Source organism: Mirounga leonina, unplaced genomic scaffold (assembly GCF_011800145.1).
Source record: "Mirounga leonina isolate KUSES-001 unplaced genomic scaffold, KU_Mleo_1.0 Mir_201, whole genome shotgun sequence".
NCBI classification, from domain to species: Eukaryota; Metazoa; Chordata; class Mammalia; order Carnivora; family Phocidae; genus Mirounga; species Mirounga leonina.
Window position 1 is genome coordinate 24,645,253 of NW_023270504.1, and position 19,018 is coordinate 24,664,270.

Below are 19,018 nucleotides of genomic sequence, written 5' to 3' on the forward strand. Positions count from 1 at the left end.
TCATATTTTCAAGGTTCATCTAATTGTAGCATCTATCAGTACTTCGTCCCTTTTGGTTGCTGAGCAATGTTCCATTGTATGGTTTATGCCACATTTTATTTTATTCATCAGTTGATGGATATTTGGGTTGTTTCCATTTTTTGGCTATTATGAGTAATGCTGCTGTGAACATTCATGTACAAATTTTTGTGTGGCCATATGTTTTCATTTCTCTTGCTTACATACCCAATTAATATCAATACAAAAATAATACTCTTAGTATCAAAATACTGAATTCTTGGGGCACCTGGGTGGCTCAGTTGTTAAGCATCTGCCTTTGGCTCAGGTCATGATCCCAGGGTCCTGGGATCGAGCCCCCCATCGTGCTCCCTGCTCCATGGGGAGTCTGCTTCTCCCTCTCCAACTCCCCCTGCTTGTGTTCCCTCTCTTGCTGTCTCTCTCTCTCTCAAATAAATAAATAAAATCTTTAAAAATATATATTGAATTCTGTGCTATAATGAAAGGATTTCAAAGGAGGACATGATCCTTTGCCACATGGAGATTTCATTCTAAAAAATTTACAGTATCAACATATTCATTCATTTAGTCAAGTATATATATTGAGCACTTGCTATGTATTAAGCCTTTTGCTAAGAGCCTAATAAAACAATATATGCAAATTCTCAGAAGGAAACTATTTTCATTTGAAAAATCTATTACAGGGGCACCTGGCTGTCTCAGTCAGTGGAACATGTGACTCTTGATCTTGGGGTTGTGAATTTGAGCCCCACATTGGGTGTAGAGATTACTTAAAAATAAAAAATCTTTAAAAACTGAAAAAATCGATTACAATTACAACCTGACCTCAGACATTTCAATTTAGTTTATTTGCAAATTTTTCCTTATAAGTGAAATTGTAAGGAGTGGAATTGCTGTATCATATGGTAACTTTATATTTAACCTTTTAAGGAACTGCCACACTGTTTTCCAAAGTGGTTGCACTATTTGACATTTCCACCAGCATTGTTTGAGAGTTCTAATTTCGCCACATCCTGGCTAACAGTTGTTATTATCTGTGTTCTTGATTATAGCCATCCCAGCGGATGTGACGTGGTATTTTGTTGTGGTTTTGATTTTCATTTCTCTGATGGCTAAAGATGTTGAGCATTTTTATGTGTTTATTAGCCATTTGTGTATCCTCTTTGGAGAACTGTCTATTCCAGCTGTTGGAAGGGGCTACAGTTATCTGAATGCTTGACTGAGGCTGGAAACTGCCTCCAAGAAGGCTCACTGCTATGACTGCTAGCAGGATAGTTCCTTGCCATATGGGCTTTTCTATAGGGCCACCTGAGTGTCTTCACAATATGGCAGCTGGCTTCCCCGACAGCAAGCAATCCAAGAAAGATACCAAGAGCGAGCCACTGTGCCTTTTGGAACTTAGTCTCCAAAGTCATGTGCCCCTTCCACTTTATTCTATTCTTTAGGAGCTAGATGTTAAATCCGGCGCCCACACTCAGATGGAGGGGAACTAGGTTTCACCTTTTGAATGGAGAATTTGTGGGCATATTTTAAAACTTTACACAGTGTTTTGTCTTTTTTACATGCTGAAAATCTTTTCCTAATTGTCCTTATACTTGGTTTATAGTGCTGCCTTACAGAAATTTGATATTTGTATGTACTCTTTACTGTCCATCTCTTCAGTAAGGCTTCTGAATTGTGTGTCTGGTTTAGGAAACCCTTTCTCACCCCCCAGGTTATGAAAATATTCTCTTGTATATTCTTCTGGCATTTATATTTTTTAAAGATTTTTGTTTAATTATTTGAGAGAGCGAGCTAGCAAGAGAGAGCAGGAGCAGGGGGTGGGGAGAGGGAAAAACAGGGTCCCTGCTGAGCAGGGAGCCCAGTGCAGGGCGGTATTTACATTTTTTGAAGTCTTTAATTCATCTGTAATAATTTTTTTAATGTTTTATTTATTTATTCATGAGAGTCAGAGAGAGAGAGGGAGGCAGAGGCAGAGGGAGAAGCAGGCTCCCTGCCTAGCAGGGAGCCCGATGCGGGACTCGATCCCAGGACCCTGGGATCATGACCTGAGCCGAAGGCAGATGCTTAACCATCTGAGCCACCCAGGCGCCCCATCTGTAATAATTTTTGTGTAGAATGTAAGGTAGGGATATAACATTTTGCCAAAAGGGCAGCCAAATTTCTCAGCATCAGTCATTGATTAATCCCATCTTTCCCTACTGATTTGGAATGCCATCTTTATCATATATCTATGTTATATATGATATATATGTTATATATATTGTTTCTGGACTATACATATTTTCCATTAATATATATCATATGATATATATCTCACTATTTCAGCTCACACTGTCATAACTATTGATTTTTCTCTATATGTCACATATCCTGCTACCTTATGAGTTCTAATAATACAACAGTCTGTCTATTGAACAGAGAAGTGGAGGAATTCAGTGAATTTGAAGATAGTAAGTTCTTAAAACAGAAAATACAGATTTTATATATATATACACATATATGTATATATATGAGCTATATGTAGTTTATCATACACCATACACCATATATATATATACATACATATGTATACATATACATATATATGTTTCCCATTTTTCAGATTCAAATTACACTCTAGAGACTAAGTAACCCATATAGTTGTGATGTGTGCCTTCCAAATGTTGAACAACAGGCACTCCAGGGAGAACAAAAAGCCCTCATTTTTACCATTTGCTGATTTCTCTGGTATAAATACTCCCGCCATGACTGATTTCAAGAGGTAAATAACTTCAAGAGCATAGATAATAGTAAAATTGTTAGAGGCTGAATCTGCCCCCCTCCCATCCATATTTTGAAGCTTTAACTCCCAGTACCTCAGAATGTGACTGTATTTGGAAATAGGCCCTTTAAAGTGATGATTAAGTTAAAATGAGGCCATTAGGGTGGGCCCAAATCCAGTCTGACTGGTGTCAGTTTGGGAAGAGGAAATTTGGACACAGGAGTGCAGTGCATAGAGAGAAGGACTATGTGGACACAATGAGAAGGCAGTCATCTGCAGGAAAGGCCTCCGAAGAAACCAAACCTACTGACACCTTGCTCTTGGACTTCTTGCCTCCAGAACTGTGAGAAAATGAATTTCTGTTGTTAAAATACCCAGTGTTTTGTTATGGCAGTCCTCAGCAAGCTAATTTAAAAATAGAGTAAAAATAATTAGAAAGTGATGACTTGTATTTTTTATTTTTAAAAATTATAATTTATTTAGGGGTGCCTGGCTGGCTCAGTCGGTAGAGTGTGCGACTCTTGATGTCGGGGTTGTGGATTCGAGCCTTATGTTGGTTGTGGAGATTACTTAAAAAATAAAATCTTAGGGGCGCCTGGGTGGCTCAGTTGGTTAAGCGACTGCCTTCGGCTCAGGTCATGATCCTGGAGTCCCACGTCGGGCTCCCTGCTCAGCAGGGAGTCTGCCTCTCTCTCTGACCCTCCCCCCTCTCATGCTCTCTATCTCATTCTCTCTCTCAAATAAATAAATAAAATCTTTAAAAAAAAAAAATCTTAGGGGCGCCTGGGTGGCTCAGTCGTTAAGCGTCTGCCTTCGGCTCAGGTCATGATCCCAGGGTCCTGGGATCGAGCCCCGCATCAGGCTCCCTGCTCAGCGGGAAGCCTGCTTCTCCCTCTCCCACTCCCCCTGCTTGTGTTCCCTCTCTCGCTGTCTCTCTGTCAAATAAATAAACAAAATCTTTAAAAAAATAAATAAAATCTTAAAGAAATAAAATAAAATTTATTTAAATTATGTCTAAGCAATTAAAAAAAAATGGCTGCCTTTAACAACTGGCTTACAGAATTCATGAAAAATTATCCGCTCTCACAAGCCCGTGCACCCCAGCTTCAGCATATACCCAGTGCTTGTTCTGCTGAATTCCAAATTTCTATTTTCAACCAAGAACTCTTTCTCAGTGCCAGGCTCATACAGCTAACCTCCTACTTCTCCATTTATGTGACTCACAGACATCTCAAACTTAACATATCCAAAAACAAGTCCTGTATCTTTTCCCCTAACTCTGCTTTTCTTTAGTGCTCCCTATGTCACCATTCGGATGTTCAAACCAGAAACCATGGGGTCATCCTTGTCATTTTTTTCTCCCTCAATAACACTTTTCCCCACTGGCCTCCTAAGGAGGAATGTGACCCATCCACTTCTCTCCATCTCTTATGACACCTCTCTTTCACTATTGGCCCCGAGCCACACTTGGACCAGATAGCCCTCTTTTCAAAAGTCTTCCCACCATGAAGCCCCTTCCTTCTTCGGGGGATCTCACTCTTCTGTGTGGAAGCCCTGCTCATCATCCCGGCCTCAGTTAAATGTGACTTCCTCAGAACGGCCTTTCCTGATCTGGAATTTAAATTAGGATCCCCTCTTACAGTTCCCTGCCTTTCTCTGATAGCGGTAAACACAGTCTGTCTTTGTATAAGAATTTGTGGATCCTCGGGTTTGCTCCCTTCTAGATGTCATCAAGGACTCCTATGTTGGCTTCTTCTAGCTCCGACAGACCTTGAGTCTCACGCCGCTTCCTACAGCCTGGCACAGTGCATGCCACATAGTCAGTGCTTAACAAAAACTGAATGAACTTCAGATGTGCTTTTAAAAAGTAATCGGGGACACTCTCCCCTCGGTTTGGATGTGCCCATCTAGATAGAACGTCCTTCCCTCCTCCCTGCACTTTGAGAATCACTAAGGAGGAAGGAACCGAGGATAAGCCAGGGAGATACCTCATTAGGATTCACTAGAAGGAGTGGAGGCCCTGAAGGAAATAAAGGTGGACAGAAAAACTGGAAAAACTCGAGTCCGTCTTTTTAAAAATTAGCAAGGATAAACAAAAGCGTATTAGATTTGGCAAGCAAGACATTTGATGACTAATGTAGGTGAGGTTTGCAGAGCTAAAGGGGTTGTGGTTATTATAATAGGTGTGTGCGCTCCTTTATACTAGTTCCTGACATAACAGGGGTGTCTCCTACTTCCGGCCTCCCTCCTCCAAGGCGAACAAAAAGATTCTCTTCCTGCAGAGGGTCCCTAGACCTCCACCCTGATAGCGGAAGAAAACAGATGGGGAAGCAAGGCAAACTTTTTGAGGCACGGACGAAGGGGACCCTTTACATGTAAAGAAACTGGGGATGTAAGCCTGGATTCGGAAACTGGCAGAAGCACTAGTCCCTTCCACTCCCTTCTAGAGCCCTGGACCAGAACCGCCCCTCGGCAACCGGGTTAAGAGGCCCTCGCCTCCAAGCACGTCTTTCAGCTTCGGACCCTCGCTTCCGCCCTGGGGCCTTTGTTCCGGCGCAGAACGTTCCAGACGCGCCGGAAGGCGGTTGGCGGGGGCGGGAGCTGCCGTGCAGGGGTGGGCCCTAGCTTGAGGGCTCCTGCCTCGGAGGTGGCCCGCGGGTGGGACCGGCTGCGAGCAGCCCCCGGCCACGAATGCGGCCGCTGGGGGGCGCGCGAGGCCCGGCTCAGGCCGCCGGGCTCCCCCGCTACCCCCGCGCGCCCGCTCACGTGACCGGGCACGTGACCGCGGCGCGGCCGCGTGTCCGCGTCCCCGCCCGCCGCGGGCTCTGCCCGGGTGACGAAACGAGCGCCCGGGGCGGCTGCGCGGGGCGGGGCGTGTCGCCCAGGCGGGCCGAGTTTCTGCAGTCGCCATTTCGTCGCCGCCCTTGTGTTTTGCGAGTGGCTTCTCTCTTTTTTTTTTAAAGATTTTATTTATTTGTTTGCTAGAGAAACAGCAAGAGAGGGAACCCAAGCAGGGGGAGTGGGAGAGGGAGAAGCAGGCTTCCTGCAGAGCAGGGAGCCCGATGCGGGGCTCGATCCCAGGACCCTGGGATCATGACCTGAGCCGAAGGCAGTCGCTTAACGACTGAGCCACCCAGGCGCCCCTGGCCTCTCGTTTTTAAGTCCTGATTTTGCCCTTTACCAGCTCTGTAGTCTTGGGCGGCCGCGGTTTATGAATCTGTAAAAATTGGGATATCTTGGTCTGGAGGACTTAATGAGATACAGTGGGAGTTTCGTCGTAGACGCACTTAACGTGAACTTGTTAAATAGGGCAGAAGGTTGCCAGCCACCATTCCGTGCGAGTGTCAGACGGGAGACTAGAGCAGGTCCCCTTTGGCTCCAGTTCTCGGCCTCTCAGTGCCTTGTATCTTACGAGGCTGACTGCGATTCTAACACTGTGTTTTTAAAACTAGGTTCTAGAGTTCCAGATGCCTCTTGTGTAACACGACCCATGTGAAGGCAATCCACCCATTTTATCAAGGGGTGGTATGTCCGCCTCCAACGTGGCATATAAATAGGACCTCAAGAAATCCACAGGTGCAGGGCGCCTGGGTGGCTCAGTCGGCTAAGTGTCTCCCAGGGTCCTGGGATCAGCCCACGGGACTTCCTGCTCAGTGGGGAGCCTGCTTCTCTCTCTCCCTCTGCTGCTTCCCCTGCTTGTGCTCGCTCTGTCGCGCGCGCGCCCTGTCAAATAAATTAAAATCTTTAAAAAAAGAAAAAAAGAAAATCCACAGGTGCAGTCAAGATTCAAAAAACTTGGGAAGCCGGGTCATCAATTTCTCCGATAACTGCTATAGTGGCAGCAAAGTACATGTCATAAACCTTCAATGAAGACCGAAAGAGCACTAAAACTTACTCCTGGAAGAGAGGGACCAGGTATGTGAGCCTAACAATGGCAGTACATGGCGGAAAAAGAAAAACTCTAGGTCTCAAGTCAGAGTTCGAGCCTCCTGCCAGAGAAGACAGCTTCAGATGGAAGGATTTCAAAACCAGCCAAGGATGGCATAACGTTTAGAAACCACTTCAGCTTTTAAAATGTGCAAACCATTGGTGGGCCTGTATCTGTGGAGAACAGGGAGTTAAACCCACCCAGAGCTACTAAAAACAGTTATCGACCAATGGCTATTTTCTAGAATATGATGAGGCTGGTATCTTGGGGGGGGGGGGGGGGGCGGGGCGGAGAATGCCAAACTGCTTTTATGTTTCCAAACTAGAAATGCAAGGCCCTGGATTGAAAACAATTAATGAGCTTGTGATCACTTCTCCTCTTCCATGGTGGCAGTGTAGCTCTGTATTTAATAAAGCCAGACAAGTTCTACGGGAATACAAATGCCAGTGTCCCAAAAAACAAAAACAAAAAATCTGCTTTTACTGCAGCAATTAAATGCAAAGTGCTAGGTGAATACAGCACTTTCCACGATTGGGATTTATAGTTCTACATTCTAGAAGTCAAGTAGGACCTCACACAGAAAGGCCTTGGCTTTAGTGTGGATCACAGACTGCAATACCATCTGAAGTACCACACTCTTTAGGAATGTGCTCCTAAAGACATCCAAGGCTACCTCTCCCCAACATCACCCCTGTCCTTCACTTTGCTGACCTAAGCAGGATTTGCTGTTTCCAAGCCACATACAGGAGGCTGAGTGAGATTCCTCCCTGACTCCCAGAGCCATGAGTGCTGACCCTAATCTAAATGTGGTAATGAGTTGGAAGAGTCGGACATTGTTCAGTATTGCCAGTTACATCACTTATAGTGAATAGTTATGGCAACAATCAAGCTTAAAACAGTCCATGCATATGGAGAAGAATGTGTTTAGGATTTTAAGGGTTTTCTGTTAACAAAGAAGTGAAACACATTTGTTCAAGTGGCCTAGCAAGTGGATCGTGTTGGCTTTGTGGGAGAAATTGAAGAACTTCTTGAGAGCCACAGAGAAACACTAATAAAAAAGATGAGGAACTGATAAAATCATCCCAGAATACAAAGATGTGAGAAACTGGAAGGGAAGACCAGATCACATCTTCATAAATATGTTAACATTTCTGCAAAAATGCTGAAATACCTGATTTAATTCCTTTTTTTTTTTTTTAAGTAGGCTCCACACCCAACATGGAGCTGGGGTTGAACTCACAACCCTGAGATCAAGATGTGAGCTGAGGGGCGCCTGGGTTTCAGTTGGTTAAGCGTCTGCCTTCAGCTAAGGTCATGATCTCAGGATCCGGGGATCAAGCCCCATGTTGGGCTCTCTGCTCAGCGGGGAGTTTGCTTCTCCCTCTGTACTCTCCCCTCCCCCCGGCCAATAAATTAAAAAAAAAAAAGACCTGAGCTGAAATCAAGAGTTGGATGCTTAAGTGACCGAGCCACCCAGGCACCCCTGAGTGACTTAATTTGTGAATACAATCTCTCCGTGGAGAGAAACCAGAAAATTAAATGTGGTTCACACTGTATCTTTATAACTCAGCAATTCTCCATATAAGTATGCACCCAACAGAAATGCGTGCCTAGGTCTGCTAAAAGACTTGTATAATACTGTATGTACATAGTAGCTTTCTCTATAACAGCTAACAAACGAAAACAACTCAAATGGCCATCAACAGTAGAATAAATTGTGGTATGTCCATACAATGGAGTAATGTAAAACAATGAAAATAGGGGCACCTGGGTGGCTCAGTTGGTTAAGCGACTGCCTTCGGCTCGGGTCATGATCCTGGAGTCCCGGGATCGAGTCCCGCTTCGGGCTCCCTGCTCTGCAGGAAGTCTGCTCCTCCCTCTGACCCTCCCCCCTCTCATGTGCTCTCTCTCTCTCATTCTCTGTCTCAAATAAAAATAAATAAAATCTTTAAATAAAAAAAAAAACAATGAAAATAATGAGCTACCATTTCATGCAACAAGATAGATGACTCACAGTCCTAATGCTGAGAAAAATAAGTCAGGCACAAAAGAATATATGCTGTATGGTATCCTATGAAATTGAACAGGCAAAGCTAATCTATACTGACAAGAGGTCAAATAGGAGTTCCCGTTAAGGATGTAGTGTCAGGGAAAGGGCAAGAAGGAGCCTCTGGGGATGCTAGAAATGTTCTGGATCTTTTTGGTGATGATCACACAGCATACGTAAATATTCATTGAACAATCTAAGATGAATTTACTGTATAGTGGCTACATCTCAAAAAGTAGTAAGATAAAACTACTTGTAGCATTATGTAACATTTGAGCAAGTATCAACAAATGTTTGAGCAGTTCAAGATTTAGTGGTAACAACTGGTGAATACCATGTTTTAAACAACCAGCAGCTGGGCAGGTGCACTTCTCAATCTTGAACTAGAGTTGGCCATGGCTGAGGCTTGCTCTTTGTCCCCTAAGCCTTCACCCACTCGGTTATCATACAGCTCCTGCACTAATATTCATCATAGGCCACTATCTACAGTCATGATGTCATTTTTGTTGTCACACTGGCAAGAATGTCCAGGTTGGGGGGTGCGTGGGTGGCTCAGTTGTTTAAGCGACTGCCTTCGGCTCAGGTCATGATCCTGGAGTGCCAGGATCGAGTCCCACATCGGGCTCCCTGCTCAGCGGGGAGTCTGCTTCTCCCTCTGCTTCTCCCTCCTCCCGCTCATGCTCTCTCTCTAATAAATAAAAAATAAATTAAAAAAAAAAAAAGAATATCCAGGTTGGGTGGATGACAGGTTTTAAGGCTTACATCTTTCTTTTTGTTATGTTTTCTTCTTTGTCTTCAATTAAAATTATGAAATTTTATTCACCCATCATTGAATGATACTGCTGCATATTGTAATTTACACAAAACATATGCTGTATCTAATAGATAGTGTCAGTAAAGGATTTTCAAGGGTAATTTTGACTATGAGCATGGTTGTCACCTTATCTCTCCCAACTCTCTATTGTCCCAAAATGTAAAGCTCGTAGCATAGTGTCTGCCATACAGAAACTGCCAGTTCAGCCCCTTTAGCCTAGACTCCCACCTCCCACAACCCACATGTGCTCTCCCACCAAAGTTGCCAATGACCAAAAAAATCTTAAGTAGTCAAACTTGTATTTTCTGCTCACTGTGTCCTCCTTAACTTCTTATTCTACACGCTCTCTCTGATTCTCATAGTTCAGCTTCTGACTAAAGAATGTCACACTTCCCAAATTTCTATCTCCAGCCCAGGCCTCTTACTACCCCCGCAGACCTGCAATTTTCATGTGTGTTCTCGATGATTTCATCAGGTTGTTGCTCAGGCACCTCAAAAACATGTCCTAAAGTGAATTCACCATCCCTCCCCCACTCCCCTGCCCCTTTCCAGTGGCTTGTCTTTCTGTCACCTCCATCGTCATTAACATAGCACCTTCCAACAGTGTTCCAGGCTAAACCTCCTTTTCTGTCACCTCAGCCTCTAATCAGTCACCATATCTTGCAGTTTCATCAGCGTTTCTTGAATTTTTTTCTTCCTTATTTCAGGCTCTTGACACTGGTCCCTCGGGCTGCTGTAATAAGTCTCTTTGCTTCTAGTCCTATTCCCCTTGAAACCTCCTTGATGTTGTTGTGCCAGGATGGTATTTCCAATTTTCTTTTTTTTTAAATAATCTCTACACCCAACGTGGATCTCTAACTCATGATTCCCAGATCAAGTGTCGCATGCTCTACCGACTGAGCCAGCCAGGTACCCCCAGGGTGGTTTTTCTGAGATGAGTATCTGACCATGTTTCTCTCCTGTTTCCTTCGTATGTGTCTCCCCATTACTGGCCTGTCCTACAGGAGAACATCTGCATTCCTTAACTTGGCCAACAAGGCCACTGTCATCTAGAACTCACTTCTCTAGGCTTGTCTCTCGTGCTTCCTTTCTAGCTGCAGGAACCCTGAAGTCTTCAAACTTCCCCAAACCCAGCTCCTGCTTCTGCCTTTTTTCATGCTGACTCCACCGTCTGGAATGTTTTCTTCATGTAGCAACCCTACCCCAACCCCCATCCTGCAGAACTACCTCACAGGCCAATTCCTAATCATTCTTTAAGATTCAGCCCAGTGTTACCTCCTCCAGGACACCTGCCTAACTGCTTGATCCCTGGTTAGGAGTCCCATTCTTTTGACTCCCATAAGACTTTCTTTATCTCTCCATAATTTCATCTACTACATGATAAACTGTTTTATAAATGTCCTCGTAACCTCCTTGGGGATTCACTGTTGTATCATCCGTGGTTAGCACAAATGATTAAATTTGAACCCGAAACTGCTCTGAGTTCACGTGTATATAACCTCACTGAATCCTCACTATATCCTATGCAGTAGGTCCCAACAGTATCTCCACTTTAAAGAGGAAGAAACAGGTATTGGGGAAGTTAAGTAATTTGCTCAAGGTCACACGCATACTGGCCTTCAGGTATTCACACCCAGTTAGCCTGGCTCCACATTTGACATCCTTCATCACTATATTACATTGCCTTTCTATAGAACGGACACCTAGTAAATGTTAACAATAATAGTTATGCTTAGTGATTGTATAATAGGTACCAGACTCTGTGCTAAGTGCTTTACCTAGATTATTTCAATTCCACAACAATCCTATGAGTTAAGTACCATCATTATTCCCATTTTACATAAAAGAAAATGGGTTTGGGGCGCTTGAGTGGCTCAGTGGGTTGAGCGTCTGACTCTTGATTTTGGCTCAGGTCATCATCTCAGGGTCCTAGGTTGGAGCCCCCAGTCCGGGGGCAGTGTCTGTGCTCAGCAGGGTTGAGGTTCTCTCCCTCACCCTTTGCCCCTCTCCCCGTCTCTCTCTAAAATAAATAAATAACTCTTAAAAAAAAAGAGAGAAAACAGGTTTAGAGAAGTTTGTCGAACCCTCCCCCAAGGTCATAGAGCTTCACTCACAACCAAAGTCTAACCACTGTACTCCACCATATGAGACCAACGGCTCGGGAATGGACTGACACCCAAGATGAAGACTAGCACAGCATGGAGCCTCAGGACACCTACCTCCAAAAACAGAGTTCAGAACCTCAGGCATAGAACAGACCGACTCACAAGTGGGGCAGAAAGAGACCAGTCCAGAAACAGTCGCCCAGAATCAAAGGGACATAGAGATAGATTTCAGCACAGTGGAAGCCCCTCCTTGACCCCATGCCCTTCGTCTCTAGGAGCTCAGGGGTTGGTTGCCCAAGCGGCTCAAAGGTCTTGACGATGGAGAACACACTTCCTGGGATCCCAAAGAGGTGATACTACCAAAGAGTTCATTCTGAGCCTCAACAGCCCGGTGCAGACTCCGTGGCCGTCAAGAAGGGTTAACCAGCCGGGAGGGCCCCCACGCGGGGCTGAGACCTCGAGTCGGGGGCCACAGGTTAACCGTCCGGGAATGGGCTCTAGGGGGGCGGGTCTTCGGGGCGGGGCGTGCCCTCCACAGCAGCGATCGGACTGGGGTGTTAACCGCCCGCGAGGAGCCCCCCGTGGGGGCGTGGCCACGGGGCGGGGCGCGACCTAGGGCGGCGACGAGAGGGTTAACCGCCCCGGCGGGCCCCCGTGGGGGCGGGGCCCGGGGCGGGGCGAGACCGGGGGAGGTGCTGGAGGCGGAAGCTGCCGGCAGTCTGCGCCCGGCGCGGCTCGGCTACCCTCGGCTGAGCTCCTGCTGAGGGCCGGTGACCTCCGGGCCTGGGAAGCCAAGCGAGGTTCGGGAGCGGTGACGGGGCACGGGGTGGGGAAAGGGGATGGCCTGGAGAGGTCCAAAGGGGGCGAACTCGTGAGAGTCTCGGGAGACCGGGACAGATGGGCGAGGGCAAGGTGATGGGCCTAAGAGCTTTCGGGGAGCCAAGAGGGAGGGGAGGGGAGAAGTGGTGGGCAAACATGCGTGAAAGGATGGGGGCGCCTGGGCGAGGACCCGCCGCCAGGATCCCGCACTTGAAACCCTCTTTTCTCCCAACTCCTCTCTAGGTCAATCCCGAGCCGGAGCTCAACTTTGAGAAGAGAGGCGCCCCAGCAAGACTCGGGGATTCCTTCAGCTCCTCACCTCCATGGGCCAGACGGCCCTGGCAGGGGGCAGCAGCAGCACCCCCACCCCACAGACCCTGTACCCTGACCTCTCTTGTCCCGAGGGCTTGGAGGAGCTACTGTCTGCTCCCCGTCCTGATCTGGGAGCCCAACAGCGGCACGGCTGGAACCCCAAGGACTGCTCAGAGAACATCGAGGTCAAGGAAGGGGGGTTATGCTTTGAGCGGCGGCCCGTGGCCCAGAGCACTGACGGGGCCCGGGGTAAGAAAGGCTACTCGAGGGGCCTGCACGCCTGGGAGATCAGCTGGCCCCGGGAACAGAGGGGGACCCACGCCGTGGTGGGCGTGGCCACGGCCCTCGCCCCGCTGCAGGCTGACCACTATGCGGCGCTGCTGGGCAGCAACAGCGAGTCGTGGGGCTGGGACATTGGGCGGGGGAAGCTGTATCATCAGAGCAAGGGGCCCGGGGCCCCCCAGTATCCAGCCAGACCTCATGGTGAGCAGCTGGAGGTGCCGGAGAGGCTGCTGGTGGTTCTGGACATGGAGGAGGGAACTCTAGGCTACGCTATCGGGGGCACCTACCTGGGGCCAGCCTTCCGCGGACTGAAGGGCAGGACCCTGTATCCGGCAGTAAGCGCTGTCTGGGGCCAGTGCCAGGTCCGCATCAGCTACCTGGGCGGAAGGAGAGGTGAGCCGTGGGGCAGGTGTGGGGAGAATGTTCTGTTACTGGTGGCTGTGGTTTGGGATGGAAGCTCGCTCGACACCTTATAAGAGCAGAGGGAATGGGCCTTCAGGTCACCTGCCTCCTACTTCTATTCAGTGCGGGGAACGGCGAAAGGGCTTCACAGCTGTTACTTAACTATCTTCCCAGCAGCAGTGGAGACGAGAGTGAGGCTCGGAAAAGCCATTTGCTACTTAGAGGGAGGCACTCCAGGGATGAGGGCTTTTACAGCAGGTATCAGCTCCTGGAGCAAGAGATGGCACAGGGTTAAATGGGTACTGGGCGAGGTGTAGGAAGAGGATGGGCAGTGCCAAGCACCCAGGGTGTGGACCAGATCCCCTGGGCTCTGACCTGTCTGTGCTACTTCCGTCCTTGGACCCCAGGAAGGGGCCTTTGAGGCCCTGGGCATCTGGAAGGAGAGTAGGCAAGGAGGCAGGGCCTTCGGGTGGGGCCTCTTCTAGAAAGGATGGGGCCAGGGCTCCGGACTGATGGAACTTCACTGTGCCCTGCAGTTGCAGTCTTCAGCAGAGGGTGGGTACCTCTCCTTCCCTCCTCCGTGGTGAGCTATTTGAATGAGGAGCACCATCATTCCTTTCACCTCATCAGCCCCCCAGCTCCAAGGCTCTATGGAATCAAAGCCTGGACTAGCTCTGCCGCAGTCCAAGCTTCCTTGGCCTGTTGCTTAGTGGGGAGCCTTAGCTAGAGCTTCACCCCCAGCGGACTGGGGATGTGTGCAATCTGTGACGCCTCCCACCGCAAGAACAGGTGCAGAGCTTCAGGGTGCCTTAGATCTCCCCCTCAACCAAGACTCAGAGCAGGAAAGCAGAAGGGAACTCGGGCAGGACCCTGTAGTGTGAGGAGGTCTGGCTGGTGGCTGCACCCCAACTTACCTTCCCCTCCTTCTCTCCCCGCCAGCGGAGCCACACTCCCTTCTGCACCTGAGCCGCCTGTGTGTGCGCCACGCCCTGGGGGATACCCGGCTTGGCCAGGTGTCTGCTCTCCCCTTGCCCCCCGCCATGAAGCGTTACCTGCTCTACCAGTGACTCCTGTGAAGGCAGATGGTGCTGGGGCCTCAAGGCCACCGCTCCCCTGGGGGCTGGGGAGGAGCCACCGCCAGCCTGGACCAGCTGCTTAAAGCCAGGGAGGCGGGGCCCCTACCCCAACCCAGGCTCTGGGGATCCAACAGCCCCCGAGCCGCCCAGAGTGGGGGGCAGGAGGGAGCCCCTATTCGAGGCTATGGCCGCCTGGTACGCAAGACATTTTTTCAAGTAAAAACAGTAAGAGATGTGCTATTGTAGAAACCTGTTTGTGCTATTTTTCTGTGCAAGTGTCCTGGGGCTGCCTCAAAAAGGACAAAGAGGATATGGGCAAGTACAGCGAAGGAGGACACGCCACAAGGCTCAGTGCCAGGTGTTTATTTCCCCCCACACGCGGGATTGCTCACACACACACACCACACATGGGCGCTGGTACCATGGGAGAAAGCAGCCCCTCTGGCCTCTGAGGGGAGGACAGGGTTTTCTCTCAGCCCCCGGCCTCAGGGAGTGAGATGGGAGAAGAGGATGGCTTCTCTCCTGCCCTCACTGGGGACGCTGAGGGGGCTCACGAGCAAATTCCACCCCTTCTGCCTCTCAGCCAAGGAGAAGCCACCTTGGTGACATGTTTCGTTCTGACCATTACAGTTCTGTAGAGAAGGGATGGGCCTGGTCCCAACATTACAGGGCAAGGTGTAAACGGTGAGGAAGACGTATACTTTGGCCACAAAGGGGGCAGGTGACACCATCAGAAGCAAGTGCGGGGTAGGGGGTGGAGGGGAACACAGTTACTGAGCTTCTGAGCTACTAGTCCCTGACTTAGGAAGAACAGGGGAGATGGACGGGCTTATTGTTTGGCATTGATGATCTCCACAAACTCGGGCTTGAGAGAAGCCCCGCCCACGAGGAAGCCATCCACATCAGGCTGGCTTGCCAGCTCCTTGCAGGTTGCTCCAGTCACAGAACCTGGGAAGGGAGGAGAGAGAGGAAATGGGCAGGGATGGGATAGGAGGGCCGAGTCCACCCCTATCTCAGGCGGGAGCCAAACCCACTTACCTCCATAAATGATACGGGTGCTCTGAGCCACCGCGTCAGAGACGTTGGACTTAAGCCATCCCCGGAGCTTCTCGTGTACTTCCTGGGCCTAGAAGAAGCCAGATGAAGTAAGCCTTTTCCTGCCTCTCTCACTCAAAGGCTAAAAGACCCTGGGCCCCAGTGAAGAGAGGCAGTGTGGTTTTGGGGCAAGAACCCTGAGATCTGAGTCAGAATACCATAGCTCCAGTCCCATCTAGACCCTGGAATGGATGTCCTTGGACAAGTCACTCTCCTTGTGCATGGGGCTCCCCTGAGTGCGGGTTCTCGCCCCCTCCCAAAGCCAGGCAATGAGGCCGAAGCGCCTGAGCCCCCAGACGCCCCTGGAACGTTGCTACAATCAGGGGGGTCACTGATTATAGGTCACTGCATGCCTGGGTGATCAGCTGGCCCCGGGAACAGAAGGGGACCCACGCCGTGGTGGGCGTGGCCATGGCCCTCGCCCCGCTGCAGGCTGACCACTATATTATTATTATTGTTTTTAGGTATTTTATTTTTTATCTTAAAGTAATCTCTACACCCAACATGGGGCTCGGACTCCCGACCCCAAGATCAAGAGTCACATGCTCTACCTACTGAGCCAGACAGGTGCCCTGGGGGCTCCGGTCTTTAAAATTAGGGGTTGGCTCAGATGATCTGTGTTGCAGTCCAGTCCTACCGAGGCAGGTAGGGGAGAGGCAGAGCTCCTGGGCTCGGTTACCTGTTGGGGTGTTGCAGTCTTGCCAGTCCCAATGGCCCATACAGGCTCATAGGCCAGGACAACCTTGCTCCAGTCCTTCACATTATCTGTGGGACAGATCACAGATGAATGGTGAACTAGGAGGAGCTAGCCAGCCCATTGCCCACGGAATGAAGAACGATGGTGGCCTAATGCCCCCTGGTGGCTGTGGGAGGAACTCCAAGTGGCATCTATACCATCTGGGCAGGAACAGATGTGATATGAAGGATGCAAGGGTCCTCCCCCTCCCCCTTCCTTTCCTGTATCAGCACAGGATGGGGATCAAGTCAGGCTGCAGGGCATCTGACCCCACCCTCTGTGCCCCCGTAGCCCTGGCCAGGCTCAAAGGTCCCCTTCTCCAGAGTTACCTGCGATGACCTTGGTTTGCTCGAAAACAACCTTCTCAGTGATGCCAGCTTCCCTCTCATCTAGCTTCTCCCCAATGCAGGCGATTACTCCAAGTCCCTCTGCCAGGGCATGGGCCACTTTCTGTCCAATCAGCTGTGGACGAACAGATTTGGTGAGCCACCCCTCTTGGAGTAAGGCAGCATTTACCTCCCCTCCTGGTTACTAACCTCATCTGACTCTCCAAAGACATGCCTTCTTTCTGAGTGCCCCAGGACTACCCATGTGGCTCCACAGTCTTTGATCATGCCAGGGCTAAAGGATGAGAGAAAGCCAGGCTTCAGCAGAGAGCCCACCCTGTGACTTTCCCCTCAATGAGGGAAGCGAGGGCAGGGTCCCCACGCGCACCCCTCCTGCCTGCATCTCACCTGATCTCCCCAGTAAAGGCCCCATTCGTCACTTTGTAGCAGTTCTGCGCGGCCACAGCAATCTTGGCATCCAGCTTCTGCCGGGCAAAGTCGATGTAGGCGGTGGGGGGTGCACAAACCACTTCTGGAGAGGAGACATGATGGCGCAAGGGGATGAGGTCACAAGGAAGTCATTCTCCAGACTCCCTCCAGTGTTCTGGAGTCCCCTCGCCTTCACCTGATTTCTCAGTTCTGCCTTCCACCCCTTTTCACTCCAGCAAGATCATCTTTGTCCACTTCCCAGCCCAGGCTGGGCCTGTACCCAACTCCTTGAGCCTTCCAAGTGTCCCTGGGAGGCCATGGCCCTCGCCCTGCCCTCTGCTCTTTAACAGTTGTGGTTCTGATTTCCCCAGGCTATTCTGGGCCTGGGCACCTCCTAGACTCAGCATTCTCTTGGAGCCAACAACGCCTCCCTTTCTAAAATAGCCCATTCCTACCACCCCCAGGCAAGGCTTTTTAGCAAAAGCAGAAGGAGCCAACTCCTGGGGTTTGTATTGGGGTCTTTGGGGGAATAAACCAGGGCCTCTTTGGATCAGGCCGGTGTTTCTGTGATTTAGGGGGGTGGGAGGGTTAAGGGGAGAGGACAGCACTCTTTGCCTGTGGGTGGCAGGGAGCTGACCAGCTCAACGAAGCCTTGCGCTTTCCCGTTTCCAGCCTGCAGCTCCTCATTCCCCAATAGACCATCTTGTTTGACACCTGCTCAGCCCCTTCGTCGGAAGGCAGGCGCCATCCGGGCCGGCGACGGTAAAGGATAGAGCCGGGGAGCTCAGGAGACCACCGCCGCCCGGCTGGGGGACTCGGCCCGCCCAGCGAGGCGCGGGGAGGAGTCGCGGGCTACGTGCGGCGGCGCACGGAGCAGACGGCCGAGGGGGCAGGTAGCTGGATCCCCGCACGCAGGCTCAGCCTCCTCCCCCACACGCCGGGGCTGTCGCCGGCCTCCCGTGATCGTCCGCAGGGGCTCCGCTCCCATGCCCGGCTCCTGTCGGGTGCGGCCCCGGTCCGTGCCCCGGGGCCATCTTCGCCCACGGTGACCCAAGAAATCCTCCCCCGCCCCATGGCCGGAGGGCACCATTACATGTGGCCCCGCCTTCCCCCCCCGACACACCCCGGGTATTGCGGCTGCGAGGCCCCGGCGCGGCGGGGTCAAAGTCCCGAACCCCAGCAGCCCTCGTGCCCAGCCCTGCATCCAGGTCCGCGCGGACGCCCGGCTAAGAGGGCTCGGGAGAGGGCGCCGCCACGCCCGACCTCCCCCCACCCCCGGCCGCGGCCCCGGCCCCGGCCCCGCGAGGGCTTACCGGTGTCGGCCGGCACCTTGGCCGCGTTCAGAGTGGTGATGAGTTCCCCCAGGTTCTTCTTCCGCCCGTTCATCTTCCAGTTTCCCCCGACGAAGAACTTCCTGGAGGGCGCCATGGCGCTGGAGCCGACACACTGAAGGTCAGACGCACCGCGCAGCCGCTGCCACTGGCCGCTTATGTAGAGCGCGGTGAGGCAGAACTCCGCCTCCTCCCCGCCCTCGGCCATGGTTAGCCCGGCCCCCCGCCTGGCAGCCCCGCCCGCCGCCCGCCTGGCAGCCCCGCCCGGCGCTCCCGCCCGCCGCCGCTGCAGCAATGCTCTGACGTGACCCCCGCGATTGTAGCAACGTTCCAGGGGCGTCCAGGGCTCAGGCGCTTCGGCCCCATGGCCTGGCTTTTGGGAGGGGGCGAGAACCCGCACTCAGGGGAGCCCCACTTCACGACCACAGACCCCCAGAGGGCCAGGGGTACTTCCAAGGGGAGCTTGGGCTCCGACTGCGTGGCCTGAGATGGCACGGGACCGAGGGAGCTCTGAGGGGGCATCTCCAGCTGAGA

At 50.8% G+C, this 19,018-nt stretch overlaps 2 protein-coding genes across 2 annotated transcripts; one reads left to right on the forward strand and one right to left on the reverse strand.

Annotated features, from left to right (window-relative positions):
• Window positions 1-12,387: 12,387 nt before the first annotated feature.
• On the forward strand, window positions 12,388-14,812 carry SPSB2 (splA/ryanodine receptor domain and SOCS box containing 2). Its single transcript, XM_035028335.1, has 3 exons — window positions 12,388-12,476; window positions 12,739-13,482; window positions 14,431-14,812. Exons 2-3 carry the CDS (start codon window positions 12,819-12,821, stop codon window positions 14,556-14,558), a joined length of 792 nt encoding a protein of 263 aa, XP_034884226.1. The 5' UTR covers window positions 12,388-12,476; window positions 12,739-12,818; the 3' UTR covers window positions 14,559-14,812.
• Window positions 14,813-14,914: 102 nt separating this feature from the next.
• TPI1 (triosephosphate isomerase 1) lies at window positions 14,915-18,707 on the reverse strand. The gene is made up of 7 exons (XM_035028336.1): window positions 18,467-18,707; window positions 17,133-17,256; window positions 16,935-17,019; window positions 16,728-16,860; window positions 16,342-16,427; window positions 15,606-15,693; window positions 14,915-15,515 (listed from the first exon to the last, which is right to left on the reverse strand). Exons 1-7 carry the CDS (start codon window positions 18,690-18,692, stop codon window positions 15,397-15,399), a joined length of 861 nt encoding a protein of 286 aa, XP_034884227.1. The 5' UTR covers window positions 18,693-18,707; the 3' UTR covers window positions 14,915-15,396.
• Between the last annotated feature and the right edge of the window lie 311 nt (window positions 18,708-19,018).